Below are 24,354 nucleotides of genomic sequence, written 5' to 3'. Positions count from 1 at the left end.
TCAGTAATTTGCCCAAGTATTTAATACGTGTCAAGGCTGCCAAATCTAAGTGTGTCTGCCTGCGAAGCCCATTCCAGGCTTCCACATAAGCCCTCAACTGACCTCGTGCTAGGATCAAATGTAGGCCTAAGGCAGCAGTCTTGTATATCTTTTATCCGTATATCTTTATCTAGGGCATCAGGTGCTATTGATATCCAGGTCACTTAAAATATTATTTTGCTTGATGAAAAGGGGATTTTGTGTGTGGAGGGACAGAGTCTACCAACACTTCAGGATGAAGAGAGATGAGGCCTCTTTAAAGCACTGTTACATCCAGTGCACAATACACATAAGTAAAATAAATTGCCTCTCTGGCAGTAGATCTACTGACAGTCTTTTTTATTTTTGATTCAATTACCTAGAATATTTTTCTTTTGCATTTACCTTAGGAAAATCAACATATTATAGCAAAATTATGTCCTGGTATAAGTTCGACTGAGTTAATAAAAATATTCCATGTTTTAGTTTCCTTGGCTGGTTAGGTAAAAGGGGTTGGTTATCACAGTGTGTTGCTGTTGGTGATAGTTACACTTAGCCTAAAATTGTGCATATATCTTTACTTTAAATATTTTGTGGTCTTATATTAACCTTGAGAAATGTTTATTCATGTTCCAAGTGAAACATACAGCAATGCAAAATAATAGATCTCATATAATGAATGCAAAGGGAAAGATGGGCTTGATTAGAAAACTCAGAAAATGTTACTTCACTATAAGACCGAACAGGAAATCACGCATGTCGCAATGGAATATTTTCACCACGTCCTATATTCCTATTCAGAAGTACCAATGTGGTTAGATATAGATCAGTTCAATATAGCTATGGCTAAAGCTATGGATATGGATATAGATAGGGATGTGAATATGGATATGGTATGGCTATAGATATGAATTTAAGTATAGATTAAGACATAAACATAGATATACAGCATTAAACCAAAAAAAAAATCCATTTGAACGGTAGAAAAATTATGTAAAAATTAGTAAAAATTAGTAACTTGTCAAATGTATTCCCAGGAAGAAACTGTTTCTTTTCAGGGGGTTCACACTTGGCAAACAGGAGGACTCAGCCCTGTTTATTTAACCTGCATTCAGGCTGAAAGAACGGGACTGAGATATGCAGGGGGATTCAAGACAAGGCAGTTCCATCTAAGCAGTCAGCACAAGTCCATGCAGGGATAGGGGTTGCTTTTCTCTCTAGACACAAGCCTGGAGGTTTCGCCTGACTGCAGCTCCTGCTGTGCTCACACTTAGCACGTAAAGAAGCTGCCCTGATGGTGCTCATGGTTAATGGAGAAGTTCCCAAACATGCTGTCAGCTTGTGCTCCTGCAATGACTCCTCACGTTCCCATCAAATGACTCCATAAAGTGTGTAGGCTGGCAAACAGCAGGATGCTGTCTATCCTTAGAATTCAAAATGCTTAGGGAATAATAGGAGTTCTTGAGTCCTTCACTTTGCCGAAGGCTTAGTCCACCCTAACGCAAACAGCAGATGCGGGCTAAGTAGAGATATCAATGATAACAGGCCAGGCTATTGTTCTGTTAAGTGGTTGATGGTAATGAATTTTCTTTAGAAACTGAAGAACACTTTATACATTCATGACAATAGGGCAGAAATAGGAATTAATCTACAAATATAAGTATTTCCAAGCATGCCCCATCAAATGCTTTCTTCCAACCCACTGTGGAGTCAAAAAAAAAGGTGTTGTCAGAGATAAAACAGGAGCAAGGAAGAAAAAAAACTGGAGCAAGCCCGACTCCCCGAGAGTAAGTCAGGAAGCCTTCCATCGCCATCTGGAAAAACCTACCGGGAGAGAAAGAATCAGTGCATCTTACTAACTCCAGAGGCAGAAATCAAACCATGAACTCAATTTGGTTAATATTTCCTGCTGCCGGGAGAACTGGCCCTTTTTAGGGGTCATCAGCCATCAATTTAGGTGCCTGTAGACATAGCCAAAAATTACTATGGATCAGGGATAATTTTAGTTTATTCAACATAAGAAAAAATGCCCAAAATCCTGAATAGAATTATTTGAAAATAAGTAATATTTTCAGTGGTAAAAGTTAGAAATATTAACCATTGACTCGTGAACTAAAATACACGTAAAAAAACATAGAATAATTATTGAGTCTTATCACACAAGATTTAATTTGCAAATCTTTCTAAAATGTTTAAAATATATTCCACAAAAACTATATCTAAAGATGCGTGAAGCAAAATAGAAAATAATAGAAAAAGGAAAAGAAAATTGAGTAGGAGATTTATGAAATGTCATTAGATATTAATTCATTTTCCATTTTATAACTCCCAACCAGTTAAAGAAATACTCACTGGAGCATATTTCTGTAAGTTATATCCCCCCCACAACACACATACAAAGAACAAAAGCCCTAATTAAGTCCAAAAAAGTAATTCAAAACAGTGCTTTTTGTGTCTTAAAGGTCAAAAACATCGATTGATTTTCCAACAGTTTTTTTAGGCAAAATGAAGATAATACTGATCACAGCCATGTAAATGGAATAGTGATGCAAATATTTAGCTAACTGACTAATATACACAGAAAAGAAAGAAAAACAAACAAAAATACCAAACTTTATATTGCTAATAATTAAAATCCAAAAGATGGTGCTTGTTATAACCAGCAAGCTAAAAGCCTCAGTTTATCACTCATACTTCTGTTAGTGAGGGCAGTAGCTGTGCCAAGTACCACATCCTCTCCCTTAATAAAAGACCCATATTCTTCAGCTTTTATTTCACAATCCTTCATTCAGTTAGTGTTTGTAATATTTGTACTTGAAGACTATTAAAATATTTGTTTGTATGATTCTGTAGGCTAGAATTTTGCTTTATTCCTATGGGTTAGACAAGATAAGCTAAACCCCTTGCTAAGGGGTAAGGCAAGACGTAGGGTAATGTGTCAGTCTTTACCTGGAGTATGGTAATGTGTCAGCCTTTACCTGGAGTATGGTAATGTGTCAGTCTTTACCTGGAGTATGGTAATGTGTCAGCCTTTACCTGGAGTATGGTAATGTGTCAGCCTTTACCTGGAGTATGGTAATGTGTCAGTCTTTACCTGGAGGCCTTCGATAGCCAATCGCAGCACACTCGGCGTAAGTTTGGAGGCTTGCTTGAACGTGAAGTTACTCCAGTCTATAATCAAAACAAATCCGTTCACCTGAAGCTCAGGGTCTTCAATCATGGCCTCTAAGGAAAGTAGGATGGCACGCAAAATATCCACCAGCGTGTACCTGCCAGCAACAGAAAAACACTGCCTTAAATCTGAACAGCCATCACAAAAAATAGAGAAAGTTCACTCAACACTAAGAATTCCCTTTACAATATCTCAGGAGTCTTGTGATTTTGTTTAACAATCTTCTTTCAAGAGGAGGTTTGGTTTATACGTGCCCATGGGACATATTAGAATTTCACATGCATTCTACCAAAACAAACTACAACGTTTTTGAACATATCACAGTCTCATGTCTTACAATCATTTAATTTGCCTTCTGGCTTCCCTAGGGTTTTCTAAAATCTCGTTTCAACTACTCAGAAGAAAAAACCAAGTATTATACTTTAAAATGGCTCAAAAATGTTCACATTTTTAAATACTACTGACATTTTTTATGCTCATATTTGAAAACTCTGAGAGTGAGAATTAAAGGAGTGTTGTCCATAAATGAGATCATCGTACTTGAACAGCCATGGCTGAAAGTATCAACAGAATTTAATCATTTGGATTGAGTTTGTATGATAGGGGTGAAGGAAAACAAAGAAGGAAAGATGGGAAGGGCAGAATGAAAAGGAGATTTTAAAAAGCAAAATAGAAAAGTTATGGAAATTTACTTTTTATAATGCAATCCATTGAATGTAGGTGGTGGGTCTTTATCTTCTCTCTTTCCCTCATTGCGCCTTAGTGCACAACCTGGCACATGAGAGAAAGTCAATAAATGTGTTTGCTCCTGTTAACTGAGAATAGGACAGACCTTAGACACATTAGAATTAGGGGTTAACCCTAGATTAAGGCAGTGGCAGTCAGAACAAAGAAAAGAAGTCAAATTTGAGAGGTACTTCAGAGGTGAGGTAAATGATTACAATGTCATACTTATTTAGACGTTAAGATTGAAGGAAGAGGAGAGGATCGCACACAGATTCTAGTTTCAGAGCCTCAGTATATAAAATCACTCATCAAATCAATAATGCAAAAAGAGGATATAGTTAAGAATGTCTGGAAATGGAGAGTTTGGAATAGAACTTGCTTAGAGAAATGCATAGGATACCCAGAAAGAAATATCAAGTGAACATCTGAAAACAACCGGAATGAAACTCAAGAAAGAGTTCAAAACCACAGATTCCAGAACCAAAAGCATATAGACCCTCAATTCAAGGAAATGAAGGAGGTAATGTAGTCAGAGCTGAGGTAAAAATGAGATAATTACTCTAAGAGGAATCCTCAAAAAATCCTAGCATAAGAGGAAATCTGCAAATTTATGGGATACCACCAATTTCAATTTTTGTACAGCCAACATTTCAAGCATTTTCTCCTGAGACATTCAGGTGGCGATATCCACCTCTAGATGGATAAAGATAACAGGACCTCAGGGTGTGAAGCTGGGATTGGCGGTGTGTGGAGTAGATTAGAAATCACCAACCAGTTAGTGGAATGGATCGTCTTGCCTGAGAGAAAACATGAGACAGTGAGTATATATGAGAGAGTAATTCTATGTGTGTCCTTAAAATATTTGGAAGCGATGGAGAAAGCATAATTCAGAAAGGTAAAAATAACTAACAGGGGAGCATCAGGCAATTTCTCTCCTTTTCTGAGCCTCTTTTCCTTATCTATTAAATTAGTACCTTGGAATAGAATTTCTTTTAGGACACCAGAAATACACGCACAGGACATGGGGTCAGAAGACTTCAAGAAATCTTTACCCTGCCCCTCATTTGCTGGGAGGCCTTGGACATGTTGTTTACTTATAATTCTGAGGCATCTCACTTCAGCTCACTGAGGGGAGTTGAAGAGAAGATGCAGGTGAAAGTTACTGCCCAATGCTAGGTACACAGTAGGTGTTCAATAAGTGTTGGGTGGCCTCCATATGTAGCCTACTTTGTATTTTAACAGTAGACCTAGTAATGTAATGTAATGTGCAATGCAGAATATAATCAGACTAGTTTAGTTTGTCTGTGCATTTTATTTGAAATGTGAGTAATGATGTTTGGAGAGGGCAAGGATAAAAAGATTATTTTTAACCCCGTGGAAAGCATACAGGCTATTATAGGCCTAGGGATGTGGCCTCCAAAAATAGTTCCTGAATGTATATGATTTAAAATATTTTTTAAAGCCCTACTATTTATTTTTTCTTTAAAACTGAAGAATGCAAATCCAGATATCCTTGCTTGGGCACTTTACAAGTGGCCTTACTACCTTATTAAATATAATGGCCTGACCCAGTGCTCTGACCTGCAGTCCATGGTCCACACAGATGGGAACATTGCAGGAGAAAGGCTATGTTTCTGGTTACAGTCCAGTCCCCCCGAAAATCATTTTAATTTCTGCAATTCCTAATGGTGCCATGGTAAAAGTAGAATAGCCTCAAGAACTGCCTTGGAATGACAAGAGTTTCCTCTCCTCACAAAAGAATGAGGAAGGCAAAAAAGATTTTTCACAAGTAACTACTACAAGATCAGATTTTCAAAGAAAATTAAAAATTAAAAAATGGCCAACTTAGAATTTTCCCTTGGGGATGACTTACAATATGACCTATAAGAATAGCAAGTAGCATTAATACCAAAATAGTGCTAAGCGAAACTTGAGTCTAAAGTCAGCTTTGGGAGGATGATGTATATAATGAGTAGAAATACATAAGAGAATAAGGATTCTCTTAGAGAATGAGAAGAAATCACAGTGCTAGTAATGGCTGAAAACAAGAGGTCATTTGTTCTAAGTAACAGCCTTGAAGTCTGGTTTTCCTAAACTGTCAAAAACGGAAGAAAAATTTCTATGCGTATAATTATTCCAAAGGTAATAAAAACAGGCAGATCCCAGAATTATCAAGGAAGAAAAGCAGGCTTGCAAAGTTCTTCAAGAGTAAATCTAACCAAAGTTTTAAATTTAATATCTTGCGCTAAGAAGAGAATTAAGTGCCTTTCTATAAATCATATTAATTTATAAGTTTTTTAAAAATAAACACACAAATGTCCTAGTTAACTGCATTCAAAGCTCAGGTCAAAGTCCCTCTTGACTCACCCCAGCCCTCTGTTGTCAAACACGTAACATGACTACTCACATCTCAGCAGGCTTTTCCTAAACTGAGCATTTAATACAGGGAATTTTGCCAAAGTCTGTAAAATATCTTTCAAAGAAATACAGCATCTATGAATTTTATACTTTCGGAATTGCTACCACCATTCTCTTCCAAATTATTTTTAACAGTTATAATTTACAGATTAGAGCACACTGCAATGACTTCGTGTTCACATTTGGAGTTTGTCACAATTGCATGAGCTCCACCATCACTATTTCTTCCCTTGTATGTTGGAAGAAAGTAATAAATAACGAACTAGCATGGCAATTCAGCTCTCACTCCTGATTGTGTTTCCCGAAATTTCAGATTGAATCTGAAATCAGCTTTGGGAAGATGATGCATTCTATGTAGTAAACAGAGCGACTTCACAGCCAGGACAACAGGCCACGGAGACCAAGGCTTTTAAAAGAAATCAAAGCTGCTATGATATGTAAAAGCTACATGAGAAGGCTTTGACACCCTCCTTTAGTTTACTAAAGCTGCCGAAACGCAGTGCAGCAGAAATGGGCTGGCTTTGAGCAATGGGGATTTATTAGATTACAAGCTTGCAGTCTGAGGCCGTGAAAATGCCCAAATCAAGGCGATCCAGTGACCCTGGTCTCCTCTGTCACATGGCAAAGCACACGGCCGCTTCTGCCAGTCGGTCCTTCTCTCCAGGTTTCATCGCTTTCCGCTTCTGGCTACTCTGCCTGTGGCTTCATTTCTGAACTTCTGCGTCTTTTTCTCTTTCATCCTCTTACAAACACCACCAGTAAGAGGATTAAGACCCACTTGAGGCATGCCTCCATGGAAATAACCTAATCAAAAGGCCCCACCCACGCTAGCGCTACCCCTACAGAATTGGATAAGCTTTAAAAAAATGTTTTTCTGGGATACATAGTGCTTCAAGCCATCACACACCCGTAGCACCGATTTACCTAAGCAACCAGCAGGAAAATATCTAATCCTGCCTGAAAGTGAATTATAAAATTATTCTGCCCTACAAAGTAGGGTATATGTTCATGCATTCATGATTTGGGACATTATTGTTTGATTTAATCAAAGTCAACCTTTAAGGGAAAATTATATAGCTACAAGAATAAAAATAAAAATTAGTACTACTGCTTGTTTTTCTTATCCCCACTTGATTTTGCACCTTGAAGAATTTACTGTATCTATTTCCTCTTTATAAAATGGAGATGATTATAGTTAACAGCACGTAAACCACTTAGTTTAATGCATAGCACACAGCAAAAAAACTTCATAATCAATTTATTTCTACAATTATATGATTTCCATACTTCTATAATCACATAGACTATAATTGCTTTTTTGCATTTTAAACTGTTTATTCTTACCCTAGAATTGTTGTACAGTTAAAAATTGAGTAAAATTATGAATGCAAAGCTTTTAAGAGTACTTGATATAAAACAGAACTCAATAAATATTTGCTATAATCATTGCTGTTGAAACTCTTCTTCTATTTGGTTCCATGAGGCAATATTGAACTTTATGTCTTCCCACTTTCTGGTCACTCAATATATCTCTCTCCTTTGTCACCACTCCCTCCTTCAATCACTCAAACGCAGTAGAAGACTTTGTCCCTCTGCTCTCACCATGTAGTACCTCACTGAGTTACTGAGTGTGTGCACATCCTTTTGGCTAAAGCCAAGACAATGATGAGTGCCCCAAACCTAGAGCCCCAGACCCAGGGTCACTCCTGAGCACCACCTCATTTTTCTGGCTACCATCTGAACATCGGCACCTTGGGTGCTCTACACGACATGAAACATTTCATATTAATGTTAAACTTTTCCTAGTGCCAACCAAACCTACTTTCCTCTGGGACTGCCTGCATTAATCAATTAATGAAGAATCATTTCCAGACATTCCTTATCCTTTCCTCTCTACATTTAGTTTCTAAGAAAGAAAGAAAAAAAACTTTTTCTTCTCCTTCATTAGGTCTTTGCCATCTAGCCTTTCCTTTTCACTGTTCAGCTTCATGGCCTGTTTCTTTCTCTCCACTCTTTCTCTTCCAGAAATCCCACCTACTCCCTACTGATTTACCATCCTAAAATCTGCACATGCCACCACCCCATCATGGCTGCTTCGAAACTCCACTGGTCCGTGAGTAATCTGAGATTCTTCCCCTGCACACTAGTCACAGGCTGACCTCCTAGTCATGATATCCAAACAAACTGGGGCACTCCTCCACCATATATTCATCAACATCTGTTGAGGACACACCTCCTGCTCTTTAACTTATCAGAGTTCTACCCTTCTCTGGGAAAACCTCAAGCTTGATCTCCTACCTGCTACCTCTACCTCTACCTCCCTACCAGTGTCTTCTCCCACCCTTGATACGCCAATGCATTACGATATCAGTGTTCAAACTCGTGATTTAATGACTGTGTTTTACTGTTTGACACCACTTTGTAATTTCAGTATCCAGTAGAGTTTCCTTATGCTTTAGGGGAACAGTAATATTTGCTAAAATAATTTTTTCCGAGGACATTGCATTAATTAATTAGGTTTCTCTAGAGAAATAGAACTGACAGTTTCTCTCTCTCTCTCTTTCTCTCTCTCTAAGTAAAAAAGAGAATTGTTATAGAATTGGCTCACAGGCTTACACGACCAAGTTGGAAACTTCAAAGAAGGTTTCAGTGAGCTCCCCAGAAGAAACTGACTGGCTGAAATAGTGATAAGAAGTCTTTCTGAATGCTGAAATCATGTTTGCCCCTTAAGGCCTTCAACTGATTGAATGGGACCTCTCTCATTGCTGAAGGCAACCTCCTTTGTTGATTGCAGATGTAATCAGCCTTGAATGCAGACAACTGATTGATAATTTAAATCCACAAAATACCCTCACAGTAACCATCAGGCCATCGCATGCTTGATCAAACACCTGGACACCATATCTTAGCCAAATTGACACATGAAGTCAACTATCACTATCCATTCTTTGTCAATTGGCATCCATACACTACTCCTTAAACCATACTTAATCTCTGTATAAAGACAATAACATTGTCAAACTTGCACTTAACATAATTCAACTCTCCTGTATACAACCACAAACACATTTTAATCATTTCTCCAGAAGAGGATGCAAATCTTTGGATAATAGTTACTCTTAAATTTGATATCCTGTGACATAAATACTAATGCATAAAGTTAATACAACTCATATGATAAGGGAATAAGATAGGAACGAAAACAAAGATATGTGCTATATATATATATACACACATTCATAACAAAACAGGAAAGAAATATTCATAACCGTTACAGTTCTTATTTCTGTAATTGGTCGCATGTTGGTAGCTTCTATTTGCAACTACCTGCCTCCAATACTGATTCCCTCATCAAGCACCTCAGCTGGCCATGGTTCTTTGCCTGCTGAGGTGACCTAAACTTTCATTCCTGAAGGGTCTGGGCCATGAGGAGTCCTGCCTGGATTGGGTTGTTGCAGTTTTCCACTGACTTTAATCACAAGGCTGGGTAGTGCTAGACACAGAGATCGTCTGTATTCCAGGCAAAGTTTCGTTTTTGTCTTTTTTTTAAACTTCATTGTGTAGTAGCAGTCCTATTTCCCCTGGATAATCAGGATCAACCACCTCAGCTAGTATAGTAACTCCTTTATTTGCCTGGTGATTCAGGGGCATGAAAAGCCTAAGGTAGCCAGGTGGGAGTCTTAATTTTCAGTTCAATGAAATCATTGCTGAGTCTCCTGGTAGAAGTGCTTCCCCTTCTGGAACCAAGGTCTGTAGTCCTGCAGATGATAAGGTTGCAGGGACAGAAAGTAAAAAAATTTCTAGTGGATCATGAGGGGCAATAGTGAGTCATGCACCACCCCTTTCCACACCTTGATACCTGGACCTGTGAATCCTGGCCATGAGAGAAACAGACCCATAGATTGGATGCTAATTTAGGGAATATGCCGTCTCCTGGAGAATAGTGGCCCCAGTCCTGCAAGGTATGGTTACGCAATTGGTACCCTGATTGGGTCTTTAAATGGTCATTCCACTGTTCTATCAATCCAGCTTCTTCAGGATGACGGGAACATAGTAAGATCAGTGAATTCCATAAGCAAGTGTTCATTTCGCTACTTTATTTGCTTTTGAAATTGGGGTCCTTGATTAGAAGCAATGCTGTATGGGATATGATGATGATGGATAAGGTAATATGTTGGTCTATGGATGGTAGTTTCGGCAGAAGCACTGCATGCAGGGAAGGCAAATCCATATCTGGGCTGTTTCTATACCAGTAAGAAAAACATGCTGCCCCGTGATGGAAGTGGTTCAATGTAAGCAACCAGCTATCATGTATCAGGCTAATCCCCTCAAGAAATGGTGTCATATTGGGGACTGAGTATTGATTTTTGCTACTGGCAGGCTGGGCACTAACTAGTTGCTGTAGCCAGATCAGCCTTTGTGAGTGGGAGTCCAGCACGTATACGTGCTAAACCCATGTATAGCATCCATCCCTATGACAGTGACCACTTGGTTCATGAGTCCATTGAGCAATGACAGGAGTGGCTGAGGAACAAGGCTCACTACTATCCACAAAACAGTTCATCCTTTCCACTTGATTATTACAGTCTTCTTCTGATAGAGTTACCCTCTGGTGAGCATTCACATGGGACACAAATATTTTCACATATATTGCGCACTCAGAAAGATCTATCCACGTACTTTTTCCTCAGACCTCTTTGTCACCAATTTTCCAATCATGCTCCTTCCAAGTCCCTGACCATCCAGCCATGATTCAGCATACAAATGTACCTCTGACCATTTCTCTTTCTATGCAAAATGAACCACCAGGTGTTCTGCTTGAAGTTCTGCCCACTGGGAGAATTTCCCTTTACACTGTCCTTTAGGAAGGTCCCAAATAAGAACTTTAGTGCTGCTGCTGTCCACTTTCAGTTGGTACCTACATATCACTCAGAACCATCTGCAAACCAGACTGGAGTTTTCTCATCCTCAATAACCTGATTGTAGAGAACTGGCCCAGAGGGTTATAGCTGTGGGCCTGGAAAGAGAAGGTAATAGGACAGGAGTGGGGGCCGTGGGCATTTGGGACACTTTCTTGAATAATTTACATATGCCTTCAGTGCCCACTTGAGCCCAATCTAATACATAACACTTGCATTTGATGATGGAGTATTGTTGTGCAGACCCAACTTTATGGCTTTGGTGGGTAAGACGATACCTGTTTCAAGATGAGAAACTCAGATCTTATGGTACCTTGGTGGCCCATGGTTAAGTGTTTAGTCTCTACTAAGGCCAACTAGAGGTCAAAAGCCGTTTCTCAAAAGGGTAATAGTTATTTCCACAGGATGGTGTGGCTTTGCTCCAAACTCCTAAGCATCTGTGCTATGATTCTCCTACAGGGACCTGCCAGAAGTTCCAAATGGCATCTCTATTTGCCACTGAAACTCCCAGCACAATTAGATTTCCTGGATCATAAGGCCCAAGTGGCAGAGTCTTCTCTTTTTCTGGCCCCCACTTAAAACTAGCAGCTCTTTGGGTCATTTGGTAAATGTGCTGGAGTAGCACATCAAAATAGGAGTACATTGCCTCCAATATCCAAAAAAGCCAACTGGGTATTTTGCCTCTTTGGTGGTTGTAGGAAAAACCAGATGCAACAATTTATCCTTCATCTTAGAAAGGAAATCTCAACATACCCCACACCACTGGCTACCTGGGAATTTCACTAAGGTGGAATTTCCACTCGGCCTCTTCTATGATTACAGTCCTCACGCCACAAAATGAGGAACCAATGTGGGGATCCTGGCAGTTGCTGAGTATGTCTCTTCCAATTATGCATTTCATAACTGGGGTAATAGCCACAGAATGGGTTCAGGACTACTGGATCTATGTCTACTATGAGACAGACCTGAGCTAAAATTCTATCAGCTGACTTCTATAAGCCCCTACTCTGACTGGTAGACCACAGTGATGCTTTGGGTCTCCTGAAATTAATGTCAATTTAAAGTCAGTGTCTAATAATTGCTGAAAAACCTGATCATTTACTTTCCCCCAATGCAGACACCCAAGTAAAGGGCTTTAGGTTCCTTTGGGAGGAAGTTTTACAGTATAAATGTTTGATAGGCATCAGAATCCTTTCCCAAGGGGACCTGGCCTTCCCTTCATTCAAGGGGTTTTGGGTCTGTAAACTGCCTCAAGATTGGGAAATGATTGAGGGGCTGTGGCTGTGTTTTTCTATTCAAGTTAGACTTTCATTCACTTGGCTTAAAACTCTTCTGCTTACACAGATAAGTAAGAATTTAGTAGACTTCCCATCTATTTTACTTCTAGGTACCCCACGATCAGACCATCCTGATTATTGCTTTGACTCTGCTGTCCATTTACAGCAGCCACATCCACCTTGTCTTTAGAGATTAAGTGCTGCCACTTGGCTCTTACCAACCAATCACCTCCATTGTGTTTAAGGATCCAAGTTTAGTGGTGGCAGTTCCTACAGTAATATCTGACTACAAAGGGCTAATGGAGTTAGACTCACAAATTTATGCTATAGTCCTGGTGAAAGGTGTGTCCTCTGAACATTCCTGGGCTGTGTGAGCAACTCTTCCATGAAAAATTCACTCTAACATTACAGTCTCTCTAACCCTTTGGATCACCTCATCTACATTATACCAGACAATTCTGGTATTCCAACTTCAGGTAATACAGGCCATCTTTTGATCCATGCTTCAACTGACCAGCCAAACAAACTGTTAAATCTCTTTCTAACCCCTCAAGCTGTGATATTGAATAAAGTATTTCTGCTTAGTGGGGCCATACCCATAAATTCAGTCAAACTCAACTTCATGCACCTTTCACTATCATCCCACACCTTTCACCATTCCCATACAAATTCCCCTGATTTCTATCTACATAATTTGAAGAACCGCATAGTTCTTTTGGAGTATAGTGTACCACCCTATGGGTCACACTTTATTCCTCACCTTTTGAGGCCTATCATTACTTCAGTCTAGTTATATGTCTGAAAGAAAAGAGAGGTGGTTGGGGTGGGTCACAAGAGGAGTTAACAGTGTTTTGCAAGACAACCATCTCAGGGCATTCCATTAAGGGTTAATCTGGCACAATAGGATTAACACCTTCAGAATCAGGCTGGATAGGTGATTTCTCAAAGCAGACTAGAAGTGGGGTGGCTGACTACTTGGGTAGACCACTTCAATTTCTCTAACAAAAAAGACTCATCAGAATCTAAAGTTTCAACTCTTCACTGCCCGTGACCCCATTCAAATTTTCAGACTCCCATTCCCCCCGCCCCCATGTCATCACTTTGACAGCAGATACCCTAAAAGTTTGGGAATTTTAGTTATGTTGTAATTCAGCCACTTGCACAATGAGACTCTGGGTCTGGTTTTCAGAAATCTCAGGCTCTGAGCTATGAGAAATCATAGCTACAAGAAAAAAGGGTTTCTTTCAGGGTACACACATGCAAAACTTGAGCTGGAATTTGAAACCTTGAGCTGGCATTTGAAGCCTGAGTACATCCCTCTCTCTAACAGCTGTATCCAGTATGTTTAGGGACAACCAGCCAACATCATTATACTTTTTAAGACCACAGAATTCTGTAAAGATATCAAATATACTGTCAACCAGAGCCACGCATCTTATAGCAGTATCCAAAGGTGATATATTTTGTATATCTCTACTGTCAATTCATCCCAAGGATTATCAGTGCCATGCGATGATTGGAAAGAATCATTGTTGTCTTTTAACCTAATCAGATTAGAGAACTCATTCCAAAAATCCCAGAAGTAATTTAGAGATCTCATCCTTAAGATTTTGTTTCTCAAGAACCACTCTCCCCTCTCAATTCAATATCTATATTAGTCAAATTCTCCAGAGAAATAGAATTGACAGGATATTATAGGAACTGGCTCCTGTAACAAGGGGATTGGCAAATCCAAATTCCATAATGCAGACCACAAATTAGGAATGCCAATGAAGCTTTCATTGAGTTCCCCAGGAGAAGCTAGCTGGTTGAAATACAGATAGGAAGACTCCTTTCTGACTGCCGAAATCATCAGTTCACCTGTTAAAGCCTTCAACTGTGTGGATGAGATTTCTCTCATTGCTGAAGGTAACCTCCTCTGTTGACTGTACATGTAATCAGCCATAGATGCAATCAACTGGCTAATGATTTAAATCCATAAAATACCTCACAGAAACTAACAGGGCAATGCTTGCTTGACCAAACAATTTGACATCTTGACCTGGCCAACCTGACACATCCATGCAACCATCACAGGACAGACCATGCCACTTTCCTTTCTCCAACCAATGTCATCAAGGTACCATAATTTTTAATTTAATCATTTAAAAATATTATCCACTTTAGTCTTTTCTCTCAGCCCAAACGGTGATGCAAAACACCTTCCTGGACTAGAAAGGAGCAATAGCTGTCTTAGACAGTACTGCAGAGAGCAGCATCTTGCTGGCAGGCACACACTCCCTCCTTTTTTGACAAGAAAATTGAATGGAAGGAAGTGAGTAGTTCTGCAATTAAGTGCTTTCAAATAATAATTAAGAGGAGGGAAGCTTCTTCTCCTTGGTTCTATTTCTCTGTGGTCAGGCAGGGTCATTCTTCCATCCTAGGGTTGACCACATCCCTCCTTTACCACAGCTGACAAGCAGTGCAATCACCAATATAAAATCACAAGCAGGCCATACCCTATCTAATCTCCAACACTCTTGGCTTGACACCAGAAAACTGGCATCTTGGCATCACATTTAGCAGCACAACAGCTGATGATTTCACTTTGTCACTAAATCAAGCAGCCATTATTAAATTCTTCATTAAGGTTGCTTCCCCCACCTATCCTGTTTTCATCAAGTCATGATTTCCAATGTCTGAAGCATCGCCTGTTAGAAAGGTGCTTTGGGGAGACACAAGATGAAAAACTACCCTTATTAGTGCCTTGGGGTCTCATTAGTGCTTAAAGCTGCAAATCTTCTAGTTGTTTTATCATACTTAAAGTGGTAATAATAACACCTTTTTCTGTGAAACATTTTAAGATTTCCACAGTAATTTCAAGTGCATTATCTTATCCTCAAATCAAGCTCAAGGTCACTGGACTGGCTTTGATCCTATTATTTTAGCGATGAGGACACAGGGTTTCAAGAGAATTGAAGCAGCTTGCCCAAAATCACCATGGACGGATGGTGCGAAGCTGGCTTAGCAGACAGAGTTCTCACCTGCCATGCTGGGGACCCGGGTTCGATTTCCAGTGCCTGCCCATGTTAAAAAAAAAAAATCACCATGGACCTCAGGAGAGGAGCCTGGGTGGTAGTGTAGGTCTTTCTGACTCATAAACCAGTGTTCTTTCCACTCTTCATGGAGCTCATACCTAGAACAGAATTTGATGAATAGCTGTCCCACCTGTTCATGTCTCGGTATGTATAATACGTATGTCAGAAGGTTGGAAATCAGGAAAGCAATACTAACACGGCTCTGTGCCAGCTGGCTTCTGTACCAGGGCGCCCCCTAGCGGGGCCACAGCAGGGCTTCAGCAGAGCGAAAGTGAGAAAACATTCACAGGAGACAGGGTGGGAAGCTTCTAAGTCTCCAAACCCTGCAGGGAGTATGAACTCCAAATATTTTTCTATCAGGCTTGTAACATGGATCATCATAGAAGACGTGCTGTCTGAACTCTGTTTTAATTTTAACAGCCATGGAAATGCTGGTGAATGACAATGACAGAATCACTGAAAATGAAACACCTAGAGGAAAAATGCACAAACACACTCACACCAAAAACAAATAAAAAAAATACAAACAGAACTATGTTGGAAAAATACCAAAACATCAAAGAGACCAAACATGAGATTGCTATAAACAAGTGTTAGTAAAGTCTTTACCTTCAGAATATTCATTTTTGCTCCTCAACTTTCTGTATACAGTTGTCAATATTCTGATATTTAATCAAGGCTTCTAAACCATAAATGTATTTTTAATTACCTGAGTTCATTTTTTTATATAATTTTATTTAAGAATTGTTTTCCCCTAGATTTAGTTTGGTAACCCCCTATATACACACACATAAAACTGAAAACTTTACTTACTAGTTGTGTGATCATGAGCATGGCACTGTGCCCAGTTTGCCATCCGCAAAATGCACATAATAGCATTACCTTGTATTCTTGTCATAAAGAATAAGTTCTTGTTATAATACTTTATAACTCTAGTATGTGTAAAATGCTTACCACAGTACCTAGCACATACCAAGTATTTTAAAATAAATGAGTGAATGAATGAATGAACAAACAAGTAAATAAATAGATGACAATAAATGGCTGAATTCAGTTAACCGAACAGGCCATGGTCTTCTCTCTACAATACTGAGTAACCCACAGCTGCCCCTCTGCTCTGAACTGCCAGCTCTGTAAAAAAGTCCCCGCATTAAGTGCTTATGAGTGCTCTGATACTTATTCAGCTTTTCAAGTGTTCTCTTCCTAGTGAGATTATATGTTCCTTGATGATACAAAACATATGTTGTATCCCTTTATTTGTCCCAAGTACCTGCTAAATTTCTACATATAGAGCAAATGCTCAACTGAAGTGTATTTAAAAAAAATAAATAAGTGACAGTCTCTCAATTTGTTATTTTGATGTGATAAGGGCCCAAGAACATCCTTTCCCTCATGTCAGAAGCATCACTTTACAACAACAGTAAAACATACATATATATTCACCCTTAGTGACATAAAAGCACAAATTTTTCCCCAGAATGGGAGAAATGTATCAATTTATTACGGATACTTTATTAATTTACTGACCTTTGGGTTGTGTTTTAAATATCTTTAAACATACTCTTTTATTTCACTCTAGTGGCCATACCCTTTGCTTCTCTTGGACCTTGTTTATAGTTGCATATTTGTAACAGGAAAATAGCCGGGTTCAGGGCAGACCTAATCAACGTCTTACTGAGAGTTGGCACTCTTGGCTTTTGCTGTTCTTTCAGCATCATTTCCCTAATTACTGCATAAATTGCCCCAGTTTTTAGAGATTGTCCTATATTTTTCAGAGATTTGTCATAACATTCCTCTAATATTTCTCGGAACTATTGTTTCTCCCCCATTCTCCACGGTATCCTTTGGAAGAGCATCGTCTGGAATGAACTGCAATCTTCAGACTGTTTGTTCAAAGACTCTCCCCCTGAGGAAACAATATGGAAGTCTGCTGGAAGCGAAGCCCCATTGCAATCCACAGCGCCATTTCTGGTTTTAACCTTTCTCAAAACCATCCCTTATGGGTTCTGAGATAAGGCACAATGATCTCTGGGATCTTGAAGGTAAGAACTTCTGGCCCTGCCACTATATATGACAATGTGGAGCAAAAAGTTGGGAAATATTTGAATACTTGAAATAACTGAGATAAGAAGTCTCAAGAATTCAGGCCAAAAAATTGAGTCTTCCTTTTGTTGTTGTTGTTTTTGTTTTGTTTTTAGGATTATTAAGTGTGCGTGTATTTTCTTGATTATCTAGTTAATTGCCTTTGCTTGTTTAATCTATTCCTAGTATTTTTGTTTTTAGTAGATTTCCTAAGAAGTGAAGCCTTTTGGTTGGGGTTAAAGCAAATGTGTATAGTCCGTGTCTATTTTCAAACTTTAAGATATCATTGCCATAATAAAAGAAAAAAAAATAGAAGATGTCATTGCCATAATCTTCTTTCATTACAAAGATTGTCCATACCATTTTAGTAAATGTAATCATAATTAAAACTGAAGCTGCAAATAGCTGATAATTTATATACTATTATTTTTTATGAAAAAGACATACACATACACACACAGGAAAATTATAGGAATAAACAAGCTGCCATTAAGAATTGTTAGGCAACTTCCAGAATATGCTAGAGGATCATAACAATTTCTGATTGTCTTCAACCTCTTCCAAAACATTGATACTGTATGTAATAATCAATGTCCATTAGACAAGCCAAAGACAGTACAAGACAGTCAATGCTTTCCAAATCGCTACTATATTAAGAAATCATTTTACTTCTAGCTGTATAATTGTTTTCTAATGGCTACTAACTAGATTCCAGATAAAGAATTGTTTGCTGTACTAAAGTATAGAGAACTATTTTATGAGTCTAATGAGTACTGTAGAAACAAAATAATCCTTGTAAGCTAACGGACAACCTGCAGGTCAATTCTCAGACTGCGTGGCATCATTATATTTCAGTTGACACAATTTCACTCATGAATAATCCCAATAATTATGAGCCAGTGGGTTTTGACTTCTCAGATACCTGTTTTCATGCCCTAGGGCCTAGACTGAGATCTACTTTCATTCCAAACTTCCTTTCTGGATGATACTGTTATTTATCAAGCTTCCCCACACTCTGTTGATAAAATCGGGTGAGGGATGTGCTGAGTCCTAAGCAGCGTGCTGTCATTCAGGATGGAAATACAGCAGGTAACGGATGGAGGGCTGCAGCACCCTGCTGATGCAGTGTAACAATCCAATTTTTTTTTCATTTTGTGGACCTTCCCTTTCTTTCCAGAAATTATGTTAGACAATCTGAAAGAAAGAAATTTAAACTGTATGGATATCTTCCAAGATATAGCCTGAACACTCAATATAATAAATCACCTATGGCTATTCTATTCTTTTTTTTTAAGAAAAATCACAGACCACACAGAAGAACTCAATATAATGAATCGCCTATGGCTATAGTATTCTTTAAAAAAAAAAAATCGCAGATAACACAGAAGTCATTTTGATATGAATGCCTTACAGCATTCCAATGATTTTTTTCTTTAGGTTTTCCAGAACCTGGGTGCTCTGAAAAAACTGATATTACCTTAGTGTTCCTGAAGATTCTGTGTCTTCCCTAATGGCTTTGAAGTGGTCCAATTCTTTATAACAACCTGAAGCCGACCGACACTCCACTGCAGCAGAAATAGCCCTAATTTTATTCATGCTCAACTTCTCACACACGTGTACAGTTTTCAGTCTCCTGAGGAACATGGAAAACTACTCTGTACACTCAGCATGGGACAGAGCATTGCCAAAGTAACTTCCCACTTAGAAATTACTCATAAGTAACTCGACTCAAATTGACAAATACTTGTTGTTCAGTTGCTGTTGAAAATATAAAACAGGAGGCTTAGCCTTTTGGGAGTTGCTGCTACATAGATCAATCCTTTCACTCTTCTTTAAAAGTCTTCAAAGTTCATAAAAATTTCGCTCTTCCCTTCATACTTGGGAATTTGGAAATACCTATTCCCAAATAAAGGGGGGCATTTTCTTCCACCTTATTTCTGGAATTTCTGTATGTGGTCATCTGTACCTCCCACTTATCATTTCTTTAAAGGAATGCTATGTTAAAAAGTTATTGAAGGCAAAGTACTTTCATGGAACAATGCAAGAGACATGGTCAGAATTATGTTAGATGCATAATATTCTCAAGAGGTCCAGGAGTCTTGGACTGGCAACGTCAGGGCAAGGAAGGAACTACGTACCCCAACAGAAACCACATTGTTAATCTTCTGTTTCTATGGGTGTGGACTTACTTTTAAATAGGACCTTTTGCAGATGTTATTACTAGCTAAGGTGTGGCCAGTTGAATCAAGGTGGGTCTTAATCCATGTGACTGGAGACCTTATAAAGAGAAGTGAGAGAAAGGCATAGGAGGAAACCAAGGTAACCATGTACAAGAGGCTGAGATGCAAGCCAAGGAACCCCAAGGATCATGGCAAGCCAACAGCAGGACGCTACCAACCCTGGGAGAAAGCATGGGCTTTCTGATATCTTTATTTTGTACTTCAAACCTTAAAACAGTAAGGCAATAAATTGCTACTGTTAAACCTAAACCAGATTGCGTCGATAACGATGGCAGCTCTGGCCAACTAAGACAGAAGGTGAGAACACCCGACACACAAACCAGGCGAGGAATGAGAATCAAGGGAATTTGGCACAAGTATATCCACCTAATGGAGCAGCAGTAAGTGGCTATCTAGGGGGCAAAGTCTCTGTAGGAGTCCAGGAAGTCAGATAAGCCTGGAGGGTGCAGGAAGGGGAAAATGGATTCTGCAGAAGGCAGGAGAAGGTTCGGTGACCCCTGGCCTGGACAGAAAAGCAACCGCACACAAGTTTCAAGGCAGGGGCAGGGACAATTCTTACTCACATATCCCACTGATTTGGATTTACAGAAGACACCCAGAGGACACACCTGCTTACTTCCTAGTCCCTGTCACTAGGTACATGCAGGTTTGGGGTGGAAGGGAGTAGAAGGAAATGACTTTATTATTAAAAAAGAACATAGGAGGAGGGAACGCAACTGAATTTTAGATGCATTGTAAATATTTGTATACCTTTTTGTTCTGATAATCTATATCTTCTTGTTTTACCTGATCATTTCCAATCATTGGAACAGAAGTCTCACATATTAATCCATAGGTCCTAAATGATATTTCTACCAGATACAGTTTCTCCATTTCAATTTCTCATAAACATACTAAGTCAATACTAAAGATTTTGTGTAGGTTTGACAAGCAATATTTTTGTATACCAATGAATAAACCACCTCCCATTGCAGATTTCCAGGGAGATAACACTAATTGCTTATAGCCCGTCTTTTAAATGGAAGCATAAGACAAAACAACCAAAAACTCAGTGTTTTTAGTAAATCCAGAATACAAGTGGGATATTAGTAAATTCCATATAAGTGAGGATCATAGCTGATTTTCATCTTAACTGGATTTTTATAAATCAGAGTGAATCAGTTCACTTTCGGAAATAAATTAAATAAGTCTGAGTACTATGTATGCCACTCAATGCAATTCCCCTCCCTAATAGTATCTCTAACCAACTTCAAAAGATATTTAAAGATAAAATTTACACAATTCCCATTTCATCATAGCTTAATAAACAAAAGTTATAATCTAACTGAAATATGGAATATTAAGTTTTTGCTCAAATAAAAATTTTCAGTTTTGTTATGCACTATCATTGGTTCACATACCCCAAAAATATACTCCTCAGATGGGGGGGGAAATCATGTTTTAAAAAGAATCTGTGGTCAAAGAGTTCAACTTCACAGTCCTTTAAATTTTGCTGCCTGATAAAAAGTAGATTAAGATCTCTAAACTAACCAAAGTCTGTACAAAAACAAAAAGCTTCTCTTCACCTGCAATGGCGTCCTCTTTCTGTGAGTTTCTTAGTTTTATGATTCTTCAGGTAGTAGTTTTTATCTTTATATTTACTTTAAAAATAATCAGAGTAGTGCCTGCCCATGCAAAAAAAGAAAACAAAACAAAACAAAAAAAAAACAAAAAAGAAAATAATAATCAGAGTAGACCTCAACCTAGAATTGGAAGCAATGACTAATAAAGGATAAAAACTATTTTAAAAATATTAATTTACATACTGAAGTCCAAAAACTGACGAATCTACATGTTAAGATGTCGCAGTAACTGTGGACGTCTTTTACAATTGCTCCAGAGATGGTTTAAACTAACCACATGCATCAAAAGGCACCAATCACACAACTAAAAAGACACCAATGTTGTAATGTCCAACTTTGCGTGATTCACAGATCTGGGAGCATTTCAAAGTCCCATGAAATCCATGTAATTTTGAACTTAATTGAAACTACCTCACACAAAAGCCTTGCCTAATTTCTTATTTCTTTCAGTCTGAGAAAATAATTCTGATGGAGGAAATAGGAACACATTATCTGCTTTCTCTTATAAGAATAAAGATGGAAGAAGAATATTATTTCTTCTCCATTAAATAACAAGAGCTGAAAAAGTCTACCAACTGACATATCTGAACGTTTTCCACATTCTTCCATAAGATGAAAAATCACATCAGACAGGAAACATATCCTTTAAATTAATGACAGGTATAGAACAAGCAGCCCAGTCAGCTGTCATTTGCAGCATCAGTAGGGATGCTCAGTGACACAGGGTACAACTCTTCCTTTTCCCTGAAGTGACACAAAACATATTATTCCTTCACCTACACGTCACCACGCAGAAAAGTTCCCCTGCAATAACCATTCGATGTTGGTTTAAGACCAGGGTATCCTTAAAAATAAAATTTTTAAAATGTTGCTTTCAGTTTTGTTATGCACTATCATTGGTTCACATGCCCCAACAATGTACTTCTCAGATGGTAAAAAAAACGCATGTCAAAGAGAACTTGTGGTCAAAAGATGCAATTCCACAGCGCTTTAAATTTGCTACCTGATGAAAAGTAGATTAAGATCTCTAAAAACTCACACAAACCTTAAAGAAACCAAAACAACCCTCTATTCAAGATCAAAGAGAGAAATGATGGTGATGCTGATGACAAGGACCGGGCAATACGATGATGGAGGCAGCAATGAGGTTTACGAATGTCATTTTAGAATTTCTTTAGAAGGGAGGAGAGAAAGTCGTCTCCATTCTCACACTCATTTCTCTGCAAACCAGTAAACTTCTTCCGGAGGTGGTTTGAAAGCTTTATTTAGGAGTTGGGTGATTTAAATTGCAGAGCAACAGTAGGTCTCCAAAAGCACTTAAAGCTGCAGTAGAAACAGGAGCTAGTGAAGTCAGAGTTTTAAAGGTAAAAATTAAAAGCCCCACCCTCCCAGGTTGCCCCCCACACTCTCGTGTCTTAGTTCCGGTTTCTCTTTTCTCCTACCCACATAAACAGAAACATCGGAGCTGTTAAACTGTGACACTACTCAGGGTGAATTCTGGAAAATGGGAGCATAAAAGGCTCACTGGCACAAGACTGGATTTAGGATTTACCTGCTTTGATCCCAGTTGGCAGCAAAAAGGACTAGAATCTTCCTGCCGTAGTGGTCCAGATTGGCCAGGCCCCCGGGGAAGCCGTCCTTCAGAGCCTGCTTGATGCCAGGGTCAGTGGCCTTGAAGCTTTTGAACATGTCCAAGTTCTGCTGCCTGTACTCAAAGTACTGAGCCAGGAGGCGGAAGGCCTCAAAGTGATGGAACTTCCTGGCGCGCAAGAAGCGGAGGATGAAGGCATCGTCTGTGCGCAGGAAGCCAATATCGGGCCTGGTGATGACCATATCCCTCACCTCCTGGATATCCTGGTGCAACGTGTCAGGGTTCTCATTGAGCTCCAGGCGAGCTTTCTCCAGGCTCTCAGGAGAGAGGCCAGCTTGTAAATGAGTCATGTTCCTGCTGGTTCCTGAGCCTTCCCTCCTTCTTGCTGATCGTCCCACAACAGACCTGGCCACCAGCGCACCCTGGCCCCCCGGACCTTCCTCCTGCCTGCTTCCTCTCCCTTCCAGGAGATGATGTGTCCTGCTGGCCAATCCGGCACCCTGTTGCTCCTGCTCTCCCCCCACTCTTCTTTGGGGAATCTCAACTTCTCCCACCACCCTCTAAAATACAACACCCCTCTTTGGCTGAGTCTTCCCTTTCCCTGAAAGGAATGTGGACCTCTGGCGGGCCCAGCGCTCCTCTTGTCCTTTCTCCGAAGAAAACACGCTTAATCCCACCCAGCACCAGTAGTGGTGATCTTGGTGCGCCGTCCTCTCTTCTCTACCACGATGGAACAAAAACAACCCCCACGCACATCTCGGCCCCAGCCCTGAGCTGCTGCTGCGGTCCCTACCGAAGGATGCGCCTGCCAGAAATAACGGTGGGAATTAATAATGAGGTGGCTTCTCAGCGCTGAGCTCCAGGGCGGGGAGAGAGCGTCTTCGCCAGCAACAAAAAGAGAGAAAGAGAAAAAGGGGTGAAAAAGAGCTCATTTCTCCCTCTGCTTATTCAAAGATGCTATTTTTAAAAAGACCTTTTTGTGGGCTTCATGTGAAATTATCACGATCCAAATAGGTGGGGACTCTGCCGATAGTTCCCCATCCCTCCTCCCCTCTTAGGTCCACCGTGATCTCATAAGGCACCAGCAGGGTTTTCGGTAGCGTGGGTACCAGCGTGCGCCCCCCACCCCACCCCAAATCCACCCCCAACTTCTTCCTCTAGCCTTTTATTTCAGCGGACTGGCCGCAGGGGGGAAAGGGCGGAATCTCTGCG

The 24,354-nt window shown here is 39.5% G+C and overlaps 1 protein-coding gene across 2 annotated transcripts in view; it reads right to left on the bottom strand.

The window, feature by feature from the left end:
- CLVS2 (clavesin 2) overlaps positions 1-23,660 on the bottom strand; it is an 88,143-nt gene extending 64,483 nt beyond the window's left edge. For both annotated transcript variants that reach the window (XM_077159311.1, XM_077159310.1), the window contains exons 1-2: positions 23,104-23,660; positions 3,113-3,287 (exon numbers count right to left, since the gene is read on the bottom strand). In XM_077159311.1, coding sequence (XP_077015426.1) covers positions 3,113-3,287; positions 23,104-23,492 — 564 coding nt within the window. In that variant the 5' untranslated portion in view covers positions 23,493-23,660. The remainder of the gene's footprint in view (positions 1-3,112; positions 3,288-23,103) is intronic.
- Positions 23,661-24,354: the final 694 nt, after the last annotated feature.

The sequence above is a fragment of the Tamandua tetradactyla genome, chromosome 5 (assembly GCF_023851605.1).
Source record: "Tamandua tetradactyla isolate mTamTet1 chromosome 5, mTamTet1.pri, whole genome shotgun sequence".
NCBI classification, from domain to species: domain Eukaryota; kingdom Metazoa; phylum Chordata; class Mammalia; order Pilosa; family Myrmecophagidae; genus Tamandua; species Tamandua tetradactyla.
The sequence above is the reverse complement of the archived record's forward strand: the minus strand, read 5'-3'. Positions and strand labels throughout refer to the sequence as shown.